The sequence below is a fragment of the Corapipo altera genome, unplaced genomic scaffold (genome assembly GCF_003945725.1).
Source record: "Corapipo altera isolate COAL_440 unplaced genomic scaffold, ASM394572v1 268, whole genome shotgun sequence".
In the NCBI taxonomy this organism is placed as follows: Eukaryota; Metazoa; Chordata; class Aves; order Passeriformes; family Pipridae; genus Corapipo; species Corapipo altera.
In genome coordinates this window covers 5,055,451-5,068,000 of record NW_020884901.1, presented here as the reverse complement: position 1 = coordinate 5,068,000, position 12,550 = coordinate 5,055,451, and the positions used below count along the sequence as shown (strand labels likewise).

Sequence of the window (12,550 nt, the reverse complement as noted above, 5' to 3'; positions counted from 1 at the left end):
GTGATGGAGGGTGTTGGGGAGCAGCACACGGGGAATGGGGCTGTGTGTGATGGAGGGTGTCCCAGGGCTCCATGGTTGGAGACTGAAGCCATCTCTCCCCGTGGCACAGAGCCTCCTGCCATCCTGGCAGTGACACCCAGCCTGAAGGTGCTGGTGGGAGAAGACGTGACCCTGGAGTGCTGGGTTTCGGGGGCACCCCCACCCCACATAGTGTGGTACAAAGGTGAGACTGGGAGGAGCTGGGGAGCAGATCCCCTCCACGCACTGGGGTCCCCTGGCCCGGCACTGGGAGGGACCCACAGGGGCACTTGGGGTGCTGATGTGGGTGCTGATGTGGGGGTCTCTGGGCAGGCGAACAGGCAATGGCAACATTCCCAGCCGGCACCCAGCGTGCCATCCTGAGGCTGCAGGAGGTGCGGGAGGAGGACGCGGGGCAGTTCCTCTGCGAGGCTCTCAGCGAGGCCGGCGTCGCCTTCGACAGCACCCAGCTGGATGTGGGCTGTAAGTCTCTGCCCTCCCGCTGGGCTCAGCTCCCACTTGCTGCTTCCCAAGTCTCTTCTTGCTGCCACCTCGCAGATTTCCCAGCAGGGGGGTGTTGGTGCTTGGTACAAGCAGGCGGAAGCCTGGCAGGATTTCTAAGAGTTGGGAGGATGGAAGAGTTGTTATTGTATGGGGACATGATGGCTTGGGACCCAGCTGCGGATGCAAAGTGCAATCGGTGGGATTAGGCAGAGGCAGGGCCTGACTTCTCTGTGTCTCAAAATCAAGGTACCCTGACCGTTGCTCAGGGCTTTCCACCACAGGGAGAAGAGATGGAAGAGCACGGGGAGGAGGAGGGAAGGCTCTGAGCTGGGGGCAGTAGGGATAAAAGCAGTTAAAGATGGAGAAGTGCAAGAGGTTTTGCTGAGTGTAACTGGAAGGGAGAGAAACTGCAGTGGCTCTGACAGCTTTGGAAAAGCCCCAAATGCTTTTAGTCAGTCTCGTAACTTGTGAGGGCACCTGGCTCACGGGTTTTGCAGTCCCATCCCTTCTCCAGGCTTGGCTGTGCTCAGAGTGGGAAGATGGGATGCTGGACCTGCCTGAGCCCCTTTTCCACTGCTCTCTCCTCCAGCTGCCCCTCACTTTCCCGAGCCCCTGGGTGACATGGAGGTCACAGCTGGGGAAAGTGTGACTCTGCTGTGCCACGTTGAGGGATCTCCCCTGCCACGCGTCACCTGGTCCCGGCAGGATGGGAAGCCCGTGGAGGGCTGGCAGGGACCACGGGGGGATTCCAGCCAGCTGGAGGCTGCCAAGCTCCTCATCAACAGTAAGAGCTGAGCATGCACACGTTTATTTGTATTTTTAACTTGTGCAACTTTAGCTGTGCTGTAACAACCTGCAAGCCTCCAGTGCCACCGAGTCTGTCCTCCTTTGGAGGTGGAGGGAGGGAAGGGGAGGGTGGTGTCACCCATCCTGGAGCTCGCTCGGGGTTCTCCAGCCCCACCAGGCTCAGGCTTGTCCCCACCATGCCCCAGGTGCCTCGCTGGATGACCAAGCCATCTACATCTGTGAAGCCCAGAATGAGTTTGGGAAAATCCAAGCGGAGGTCAAGCTCACAGTCACCGGACACGGTTTGCTTTTCCATGCTTTGGTTGGTGTATCGATCCTGGCTGTGCTGGCAGTGAGTGGCAGACTGGAGCAGCCACGTCTGCTCCTGAGCTGGCTGCTGGGAATGCTCAACAAACCCCAGGGCAGGGTTTGGATAATGCCCTTGCACTTCTTTGACTTAATACACTGACATGTGCTTGAACCCAAACTGCAGCGAATATCCCCAGATTCTTGGGGAAGATTCGCTTGTGCAGAGCCAGGATCTGGACCCTGGAAAAAAAGGTGATCCAGATCCGCTCTCCTGGGTGTTCCTGGCCAGTTTATCACCAATTAATATTGTTTCCCTTTCCCCTCTTTCAAGCAGCCCCAGAAATAGCTCTTTCATCCCCTGTGGTCCACGCGCTCCCAGGCCAACCTGTGTCGCTGCCCTGTGTGATCCTGGCTGGGAGGCCATTCCCAGCCCGCCGCTGGCTGAAGGATGGACAAACGGTGAGGTTTCCATGCCTGCTGGGGTGGTGGGTGGGTGAGTGGGCAGCTGCCCTGCAGCAGGGGCTTTGCTGCAGGATGGCTGTCACAACCTGCTAGGCCGAAGCTGCTGGTGAAAGATGCCAGGGGAGTGTTTGTGTTGGGAGGGTAACGTGGCTTTATCACCACACCAGGATGTTCTGTTGCTCAAGGATCAGTTTCTAGATGTGCCCTAAAGACACAGTGATAAGGTGGTGTTTGAACCCTTGACTGTCCTGCTCTCTGCATGTGCCCAGGTAGCCCCAAGTGACCACTACTCCATCCGGGCTGACGGGAGCCTGCACATGGACCAGGCATCCCAGGGGGATGCAGGCAGGTACACCTGTGAGGTGACCAACGCCCTCGGCTCACACAGGCAGGACGTGTCCCTTGTCATCCATGGTGAGTGACAGGGTGCTGGGTGTCTGAGCACCACTCTCTGTGGAGATCTGGCCCTGGCCATACAGGGTGAGGTGCTTCTCTTCCTTCCCAGTTCCTCCCAGCATTGAGCTTGGCCCTGTCCTTGTCACTGCCACCAAGGGAGAGGCTGTCACCCTGCGGTGCAATGCCACTGGTGTGCCCCCCCCTACGGTCACCTGGGCCAAGGTAGGTGACAGGGACAGGTAGGCTGCTGTCCCTCTGCCAGCCAGCTTTGGGTCACCCAGGGTGCTGTGTTTGAGGGTAGTGTAGCTCTCTAGTGTGCCTGTGGGTGCCTGGAGAGTTGGCACCAGGTATCCTGGGAAGCTGGGACCAGGATATGGCTGATGGGTCCAAAGCCCTCCTCTTGCCCTTTGAGTGCTCAGCTCATGGGACAGTCCTTGCTGTCTTCCTCCCTTCCCTTCCCTCTGCAGGGCACAGAGCCCATTTCGCTGAGTCCACGATACCACCTTGACCCTGATGGGACCCTCCTGATCCCTTCAACCTCCCCTGGGGACGCTGGGACCTACTTCTGCACAGCTACCAACACCGCAGGTTTCTCCAGCCAGGAGATGCAGCTCTCCATCAGCAGTGAGTGCCCAGGACTGCTCCAGAGGGGACTGGCTGGGAGAGCATGACCTGGGAACACTCGTGGCTTCCTTGGAGCACCTATCCAGGTTCCAGATGGGTTTGCAGGATGGGAAGAGAAGCGATGAGGGCTATGGGGCACCTGAGGTGTCCCTGCACCAGCTGTGCTCCCTCTCCATCCAGCGAAGCCCAGGATCAGTGTGAATGGATCACAGGTGCCAGACCCTGTCACCGTCCTGACTGTCCTGGGGCAGGAGACCACCCTGCCCTGCGAGGTTCAAGGATACCCCCCTCCCTTGGTGGTGTGGAGCCGACAGTACCAGCCACTGCCTCTTGCCACCACGAGGTAAGGAGGGTTGTGGGTGCTGAGGGCCTCTAAACTCAGGACCTGGATCTTGGGGTTAAGCACTTCTTTCCCTGTACCTGAGGGTTGCTGTGGGATGGGGAAGCAGGGAAGGCATCTTGGGTTTGCTCTTCTTGAGGGACTGTGTTGCCTTGTTGTTCATGTCTGGCTTCCTGTGGTTGGCCTGTGCTGCTCCCCACATCTCAGCTGGGTTGTGCTCACGTGGTGGGTGATTGATGGGTGCACACGAGGAGGAATCTGCAGCCGTGGGCTGAGATGATGTTATGTCTGTGGAGCACAGACAGGGCTGGGAGTGAGAGCGTGGCCAGCTCCAGCTGCAGGGGTCGTGATCCCTGGGGACCCCCATTCCCCTTCATCCCCCTGGGCTCATGTGCTGCCTCATGCTGAGCTTGTGCAGGGGCTAAGCAAAGGGGATTTGCCCCCATAGGCAGCACTGCCACCCTCTTTGCATAGGAGGTGGCACTGACGATCTTCTCTTGGCTGTCTCAAGGCAATAGTGAGCTCTTAGCTCTTGCCTGGGGGTAGGTGATGGATGACATGGCTGTTCCGCCTATCCAGCATTTCTTTTCCCTCTCCCCCAAGATACAGTGTCCTCCCTTCAGGGTCCCTCCGTCTGGCCGAGCCCCAGGTGACAGACACCGGGCTCTACACCTGCACAGCCACCAACACCGCAGGGAACACCTCGCTCAGCTACAGCCTGCACGTCCAAGGTTCACATCCCTGCTTAAAATACTCCTCCCAAGGGCTTAATGTACCACTGGGGTCCTGCACCCTCCAAGCCCTTGGCTGCTCCCACATCCCCGTGCCAGTGCCTGAGGGTGGTCCCAGCCTGAGGTCCCCTCTCCCTCCAGCTCCACCCCAGCTGTGGATCGGTGATGGGGAAAGTCACCTGACAGCTGTTGCCAACACCTCCCTGAGGATTCAGTGTCATGCCACGGGCACCCCTCCACCCCAGATCCAGTGAGTACTGCAGAGGGGTGTGTCCTGCCTGTCATCCCAGGATGTGTGATAGTGACCTCTGGCTTGGAGTGTCCCTTAGGAGGCATCCATTCCTTCTCCTTGCCTCTGGTATCCTCTGCCTAATGATCTGGGCACCGCCAACCCAGGGGACAGTCCTTGCTGCCAGCAACCCACAGTTCACCCCGTTGGTGTGCAGGGATGGGGGGCGGGTGGTGGCAGGACAGACCAAGGACTTGCTGCCTGTCCCCTTCCCCACAGGTGGCTGAAGGATGGGCACCCTCTGGGCAAGCAGGACAATGTAGTGGTGTCTGAGGACGGTGGGACTCTGCTGATTGCCCGTGTGGGGCTGGGTCATGAAGGGTTCTACATCTGCCAGGGCAGCAACTGGGCAGGGGTGGCCCAGGCAGAGGTGCAGGTTTTGCTACACGGTGAGTGCAGCACCTGAGCCAAGATCCAATATCCATCCCATGTGTCCGGGAGAACATGGCTGGCCAAAGGGCTGGGTGTTCTTGGCCATGCTTCTTGGTAGTTGTAGGGTCATTATCCTGATGTATTGGGTTCTTGTTCTTTGTTGATGAGGCTGAGAGCTGACGGCCACTGACACCCCAGTAAAGCATAGCATCATCCTTGATGGGTGCTTCCAGGGGGAGGGTCTTCCCCAGCCCCATTTTCCCTTCCCACCTCCATCAGGAGGGTGTCATACTGAAGGTGCTGGGTGAGAAACCAGGCAGGGAGCAGAGATGGGGAGGATGAATATCTCACTGGGGTGGGGAACTAACCTGCTGGCTGGCTTGGGGAGCAGCAGTGAGCCCGGCTGCGCTGCCCAGCCCTGCCCTGTGGTGGCTGCAGACAGCCTGGGCCATGCAGAGCTGATGATGGTGTGTGCTGGGTTGCAGTGCCTCCAAACATCGAGCCTAGCCCGGTGGATCTGGCTGTCCCAGAGAACGGCACAGCATCCCTGGAGTGCCTGGCCTCGGGGCTGCCTGCTCCTCGTGAGTCAATCATCTTCCTTGCTCTTGCTCCCGCATTCCTGGGGCTTTCCCCGGGTCCCCTGGGTGAGAGGGACAGCAGCATTGCACCTTACAGCTTGGCTCCCTCCAGGCATCACCTGGTACAAGGGGCACGAGGAGTTCTTGGCTGGACCGGGACAGACCCTGTCCGGGGATGGGAAGCGCCTGGAGTTCCAGCGTGCCCGGCTCTCCGATGCCGGCAGGTACCACTGCGTGGCCTCCAACATGGCCGGAGTGGCTGAGCTCTGGTACAGCCTGCAGGTCACTGGTGAGTGCACACTGAGAGATGGGTTCTTCCCCCCCATGGAATCCCTCATGTGAGCACAAAACCAGTGGAGCTGTCCCAGCCCTTGGGACACACCCCTGGAAGGTGGGTTTAGCAGATCCCCCATCCTCTGCCCCATTCACAGTTCCAACCATGCAATCCCCTGCGTTCATCCCAAGCAATGTCCATGACCCCCTGGATGGGTGTTGCCTGATCCCCATCACGGTGTCTCCTGCCCACCCTGTCTCTTTTGTGTCCTGCTGTGCCTGGTGACAATTCTCTATCCCCCAGTGCCCCCACAGATCACAGCTGGCCCCAGCCCCCTCACGGTGCTGCTGAACGAGCCAGTGACAATGGAATGTGAAGCCAGGGGGACCCCAGCTCCAATGCTGCTGTGGCTGAAGGATGGCAACCCAGTGCCCAGCGAGGCAATGGGTGGCCCACAGGTGAGACAAATCCTGATGGAGGGGAACTCACTGGAGATGTCCCTCCAGGAAGATGCTCTTTTTTCTTGTCTGGCTTTTAGAAAAACAACTGCTGGAGCTGAGCAGGTGCAATGTCATCCAGACCTGCCCCACGTTTGGTCCATGGGGGCATAGACCTGCTCAGCCCTGCACTGAGCTTTCCTACCATGCAGGGCAGGATCGGGCAGAGGGTCCCTGGGATGTTTTGAGAATGGGTTCAAGGCAGGCTTATGCCCATTCCCACATCCCTGCAAGGCAGCATGCAGCCCAGCTGCCTATGAGTTTCTCTGGTTCTGTGCTCATCTGGGCTGTCTGTGTCTTGGGGAAGCACAGATCCTCTCTGGTGGGCACGTGCTGTCCCTGCCCACCGCCCGTCTCCAGGACTCAGGGACGTACACGTGTGTAGCCAGCAGCGCTGTGGGGGAGGACAGACATGAGACCACCCTCGAGGTGCAGTGTAAGTACCCCTGTGCATCCCAGCCCCTTCCCACCAATGTGGGTTGGAGGTGATTCTTGGGACTGTGGGGCTGCTCTGCTGTCCCCTGGCAAGCTCACAGGGCTGGGGAGGATCAAAGTGGATGGTTTGGGAAAGGTGTTGCCCTGTTGATCTGGTTTCCAGTGCCCTCCACGACCTTGGGTGAGGAGGAGAATGTCACTGTCATCGTCAGCCAGCCTGTGACCCTGCAGTGTGTGACCCCCGGGGTCCCTGCTCAGGGGTCCCGCTGGCTGAAGGACGGGAGTTTGCTCACACCAAAGCCGGGTGTGCAGCTGTCTGCAGAGGGGACTGTGCTCCAGGTGATGTCTGGGGATAACTGCAGGGGATGGCAGGGGAAATGGGGCTGTGAAGGTGCCTGTCTCCTCTTCCTCATCCTTGCAAGAGAGTGAGTGCAGAGGGAGGGGGTGTCCCAGCCCATGGCTCAGCACCATTCCCACCCTTCATGCTGGTTCCATCCCCATGCCTTCTGCTGGCACAAAATCCTGCCGTGGAGAGGCTGTGTGGGTCCAGCTCTGCTTGTGTGTCTGCTTAGTGTCTCTCCTTGTCTGGGCAGATTGGGCAAGTCACCGTGCAGGATGTGGGCAGGTACACGTGCCAGGTGCCCGGCCACCCCGAGAGACACTACAACCTCCACGTGTGGGGTAAGGGCCACTGTGACTGAAACACCCCATCAGGGACATAAATATATATATAGTGTGTGTATATAAAGGATAGACTGTATGCTGTTCCATTTTCATATTTAAAATAGGTCCCTGAGGACATATTGATCCTTGTTTGGAAAACACCTGACCAAAATATTAACACTCTGCAAAATGACACACTTGGAGGTGTTAGGGAACCCCCACCAGGCTGGAGTGAGAGGGGGGAAAAAAGATAATGTTTGCCTGAGCCCTGGGGGGAGATTTCAATGATGAAGCATTTGGGCAGAAGACTGAAGGATTTCCTTGCTGTTGCCAGGACTTTCCTGTCCTTTCTTTGCACTCCATCAGTACAGTGGTCACTGTAGTACCATTCCCCTTCTCTCCCCCTGGCCAAGTCGGGGGGGACACCAGTGGTGGCTCCAGGGCTGCTGCCAAGATGGTCACTGACCACTTTTTCTCACTTGATCTGAGCGTCTTTGCAGCCTCCCAGACCACTCAACATGTCCACAATGCCAGGGCCTGAGCCAGGGTCTGGCTTTTCTCAGGGATACTCTAGGCCAGTTGGTGGAAGTCCTGAGGGCAGGTAGCCAGGGAGTGGAGAAAATCCAGTTCTCCAGGTCTGGGCTTGTTCCTGCGATCCCTTCCCAGGGAAATGTTTGCACGTCTGCCGTCCTGGCTCGGGTGGATTGTTTGGGTTCTGCTGTTTTTGTTTTTCAGGGGTTTCTGGGTGTTGGGGTTTTTGTTCTACAAACTGATATCCCTCATGGGAAGGAGTTACTGTTTTCCAGCCAGCTGTATTTATGAGCAACTGAGAACAGCATCCGAATAATGGAAAGAGTTGGGAAACCCTCCCAGCGAGCAGGGCTACTTAATAAGGCTGTGTCTGGCCAACCTGACCTTGGCCTGCTTGTGTGCCTGGCGTGGGATGCTTGGTCATCCTCTGCTATGAGCCACGTGCAGTCAAAGGCATTGCTCACTTGGCTGGAGAGACAAGATTATTGTTTCCACGTGGAGCCAGGGCAGGGGAGTCCCGCTGGTTTTTGAGTGGCACCCAGCAGAGCTGCAGGTGGTGTGCATCCAGCAGGATGGAGCTCCAGTGAGGAGCTGCCCTTCTCTTCTTGTCTGGTGCCATCAACGAGCTGCTCCTCTCATCCCTGCAGTGCCTCCGTCCTTCTCCTCAGCAGAGCCCGAGCCTGTGTCCGTGCTGGAGGGGCAGTCTGTCAGGCTGGCCTGCGAGTGCCATGGGATCCCCTTCCCCACCCTGAGCTGGCAGAAGGATGGTAGGGCACTGCTTCTCAGTCTCATCCCTCCCCACACATGTGTTGACCCAGATGTTGGTCTCCTTGGAGCAAGGAGTGCTTTATGCTGAGCAGTATCCATCTTCTGGGTGGGAACTGGTCCTGCTGGGAGCCTGACAGGAGGCTGCTCTCCCCTTTCCTGGGCAGGTGAGCCCCTCTCCACCCAGCCTGGGAGCCTGAAGCAGGTGTCCATGGGAGGGAGCGTGGTGTACATGGAGAAGGTACAGCTGGTGGACGAGGGGACTTACACCTGTGAGTGCAGGAATGCTGCTGGCAGCAGCAGCAAGGAGCATCGCCTGGAGGTGCACGGTGAGCTGGGGGGCCCAGAGACATGGAGGACTCTTGGGAGTGGCTGAAGGTGTTGTCACCTCTCTCAGTGCAAGGTCCAGATGGACCTAAAAGCCGTTGCTTGGTGCCTTGGGTATTTTGGGAGGGATGCTGTTACCTGGGCTGGCTTTGCCCCTCCGCTTGTGCAGGGCCACGGGAGTTGCTACAGCGTCACCTCCCCCCTGTGTCCCTCTGCCCACAGCACTGCCGAGGGTCCAGGGCAGCAGCAACACACCACGGAAGGTTTCTGTCATCGAGGGTGGTCAGACAGTCCTGGAGTGCGAGGCCATGGGGATGCCACCACCCTCTGTGATGTGGGTGAAGGACGGGCAGCCCGTGGCTGGTGGGGATGGGCTCCTGCTCACAGAGCAAGGGAAGCGGCTGCACATCCCCAGGGCAGAGGTGACCCACACGGGACGCTACACGTGTCTGGTGGCCAACGCAGAGGGGCAGGAGCAGAGGGAGTTTGATGTTGTGGTGCACGGTAAGGATGTGGGATGGGGCTGCTGGCTGGGGAGTGTGGGTGCAGGCGAGATCAGGAGGGTGGTGATGTCCCACGTGGAGCAACGTGATGTGGAGTGGAGCAGATCCTGGACAACCAAGCACACAGAAGGTCTTGGCAGGGTTATGCTCCAGGAATAGCTGTAGAACTGGGTCCTTTAGGCAGGAGTTTCTTTTCAGAGTCAACACAGCAGATCATCCCACTCTTTATAAAGTCCTACCCAAGGACTTGGGAAACCCCATGAGCTGAACTTGAGCTATAAGAGGCCTGAGGTGGCTCAGGGCATGTGGCCAGCTTGGTGTCACACTGTAAGCCTGGGCTCAGATGTGCAGCTAAGTGGCACATTCTTGCTGTGGGTCAACTGTCCTATAACACCTTCAAAGTCGACAACTCCAGTTGATGCTAATGGTCCTTCTGGGTTTGTGTCCTCAAACTCTACAAACCAGGAAGGTGGGGAAAAGCCAAGTTCACTCACTTTGCTTTCCTCTGATGTCTTGTGTGCTTTGACAATGGATGTCCCTCCTTTCTGCATCCCCAGTTCCTCCTGAGTTCCTTCAAGGATCAGGATTGACAACCAATGTCACCGTCTCACTGCAAGAATCTCTGACACTGAGTTGTGAGGCCACTGGTGTTCCCCAGCCCACAGTCACCTGGTTCTGGGATGGCTCTCCTGTCACCCCCAGCGAGAACGTGCATGTGCTTTCAGGTCAGGGATCTGGATGCTGTGAGAGATGAGTGCTTTTGCCCCAACACTGATGAGTTTAAACTCATGGTGGAGCTCCAGCCCCACAGGAGCACTGCTGGGATGTGTTGGTGCCTGGATCAGGGCCCTTAGACCTCTGTGCTCTCTGCTTCCAGGGGGCTGGCTGCTGAGGCTCACCCATGCAGGAGCACAGGATGGTGGCCACTATTCCTGCCTGGCCAGTAACATAGCTGGGGAGGCCAGGAGGCATTTCTACGTGGAAGTCCTGGGTAAGGAGGGGTCTTCTGTCTGCTGCAGGATTCCTGGTGGGATTTCAGAGCTCCACCCTTGCAGGAACAGGCATGAGTTACAACTGGACATGCTGGGAGCTACAGTGCTTGAGCCCTTTGTGTCTTAAGATGTGAGCTCAGAGGCTCAGCGATGCTGACCAGCTGCTGAGATCCCTGGTGGCTTGTGTTCCTAGTTCCTCCCCACATCGAGAATGCAGGTGAAGAAGAGACAATCAAAGTGCCTGAGGGTCAGCCTGTCACCTGGTCCTGCCTGGCTACAGGTGAGCATCAAGTGGGGAGGGGAGGTGGCATGAGCAGGTGAGAGATGGGGCTCAGGAACAGATCTGAGTTTCCCTTTGGGATGTGGAACAAACAGATGACTCCAGTCAAAGATGTAAGAAATTGTCTGAAGAGCTTTTTTGGGACAGTTCCTGGCTCTGCAGTTGGGCTTTCCGGGAAGCACTAGGGTGGGGACGCCCACGTGAGGAGCTTGTTCCACAGCGTAAGCTCCAATCTTTCCCAAATGGTGCTAAAATTCCTCTCATCTGGTTCTTCCTTTAGTAACGGGAATAATTAATCACCTCCCACTCAGGACAGTTCTCTTTCTTCTTGCTGGCTCATCCAGCTGCCTCTAAAAATCTGATCCAGATCATGATAATTTTGATTTGGGCTGACGTCCCTGCTTTCCAGAGAAGCTCTGGTGCAGTGACCCTGGTCAGGGTGTGCTCACACATGGAAAAGCTTTACACAAAGGCCAAAACCTGCTTTCCACCCCACACAGGAAACCCGCAACCTAAGATCACCTGGCTGAAAGACAACCACCCTCTTCCCAGTGGAGACACCTTCTCCATGTCCCCTGATGGCTCCGTGTTCCACATTCCCAGAGCCTCCCTGGCTCACGCCGGCCACTACTCCTGCGTGGCCTCCAACTCTGTGGCAAACCAGACCAAGCACTACCTGCTGGATGTTTTGGGTATGAGATCCCTTTGTATGGAGGCAGAGCCTCAGGTGTGAGCAGACTTAATGGGTTTTTAATGGCCTGTCCCAGGTAGGTGGTGAGGATCCCTTAGTCCTGCAGCCAGCAGCTTGGCTTGAGGTCCTGGACCTGTCCCAAAGCCCTTGTGAGATCTCTTGGAGGAACTAAAGTGTCCACCTAGTGCAGGATCCATATCTGATGGTGGTTTGTGGGAAGCAGGAATGTGTCTTCTGTGTCCCCCATGTTTTTGGAGGGCAGCAGGACAAGGCAGAGTCTGAAGCTGGCACATGCTGTGACCAAGTCCAACTCCCTGACCTTGGATCACGCTCTCTGGTCGGGGAGGATGAAGCACTGGGAAGCCTAAGTGGTTGCTAATGCTGATCTGTCACACACCCCTGTCTCTGCAGCCACTCCTACCTTTGCTCAAGACGCCCACGATGCTGCTGCAGAAGAAGTCACAGTGATCATCAACAACCCCATCTCCCTGGTCTGTGAGGCTCTGCCATACCCATCTCCCAACATCACCTGGCTCAAGGACGAGGTTCCTCTCAAAGCATCTAGAAATGTCCTCCTGCTCCCTGGTACTGTGCTGGTGTCCACTGGCTTTCCACAACTGCAGTAACCCCTTGCTGCATGTCTGGGGGAGTGGGAGTGGGGCCTTTTCTTGGTCTGGCTTTGCTCCAGGGCAGTGGGGTGGTGAGTCATCACCCTGCAGGACCCAGGAGGCTCAGACCATCAGGTAGAGGCTGCTCTTCCCTGTGCTGCATCCTCTGGTAATAGCTAGAGCCTCCTTAGTGCTGGTTTTTATAAGCCTGGCACCTGGCACTAGACCCCCTCGAGCCAGGCTTGCAGGTGATCAGCAGGTCCCTTGAGACGCCTTCAGGTGCTGCACTGGGGATAGACAGCTGTGGCTGTGAGCAGCGACCCTCTCAGGAGACCCCCTTTCCCAGGTGGCCACGGGCTGCAGATCCTGAATGCCCAGGAGGAGGACGCGGGCACGTACAGCTGCATTGTGGCCAGCGAAGACGGGGAGGCTGTGAAGAACTACAACGTGAAGGTCCTGGGTGAGGGAGCTCTCCATGTCCTTCCTAATTCTTGTAGTGACCCCAATACTGCAACCAAGCCAGGGCTTCTTCCTTTCCCTTCCTTTCCCTTCCTTTCCCTTCCTTTCCCTTCCTT

At 57.4% G+C, this 12,550-nt stretch overlaps 1 protein-coding gene across 1 annotated transcript in view; it reads left to right on the top strand.

Annotated features, from left to right (window-relative positions):
* Positions 1–12,550, top strand: part of HMCN2 (hemicentin 2) — a 34,147-nt gene that overhangs the window by 6,541 nt on the left and 15,056 nt on the right. Inside the window, exons 14-36 of the mRNA XM_027649753.1 lie at positions 110–223; positions 352–501; positions 1,112–1,306; positions 1,515–1,610; positions 1,952–2,076; positions 2,349–2,493; positions 2,585–2,697; positions 2,943–3,099; positions 3,280–3,442; positions 4,043–4,170; positions 4,312–4,420; positions 4,679–4,848; positions 5,317–5,412; positions 5,522–5,698; positions 8,457–8,576; positions 8,742–8,903; positions 9,124–9,405; positions 9,962–10,129; positions 10,282–10,395; positions 10,590–10,676; positions 11,177–11,368; positions 11,779–11,952; positions 12,322–12,435. Coding sequence (XP_027505554.1) covers positions 110–223; positions 352–501; positions 1,112–1,306; positions 1,515–1,610; positions 1,952–2,076; positions 2,349–2,493; positions 2,585–2,697; positions 2,943–3,099; positions 3,280–3,442; positions 4,043–4,170; positions 4,312–4,420; positions 4,679–4,848; positions 5,317–5,412; positions 5,522–5,698; positions 8,457–8,576; positions 8,742–8,903; positions 9,124–9,405; positions 9,962–10,129; positions 10,282–10,395; positions 10,590–10,676; positions 11,177–11,368; positions 11,779–11,952; positions 12,322–12,435 — 3,351 coding nt within the window. The remainder of the gene's footprint in view (positions 1–109; positions 224–351; positions 502–1,111; positions 1,307–1,514; positions 1,611–1,951; positions 2,077–2,348; positions 2,494–2,584; positions 2,698–2,942; positions 3,100–3,279; positions 3,443–4,042; positions 4,171–4,311; positions 4,421–4,678; positions 4,849–5,316; positions 5,413–5,521; positions 5,699–8,456; positions 8,577–8,741; positions 8,904–9,123; positions 9,406–9,961; positions 10,130–10,281; positions 10,396–10,589; positions 10,677–11,176; positions 11,369–11,778; positions 11,953–12,321; positions 12,436–12,550) is intronic.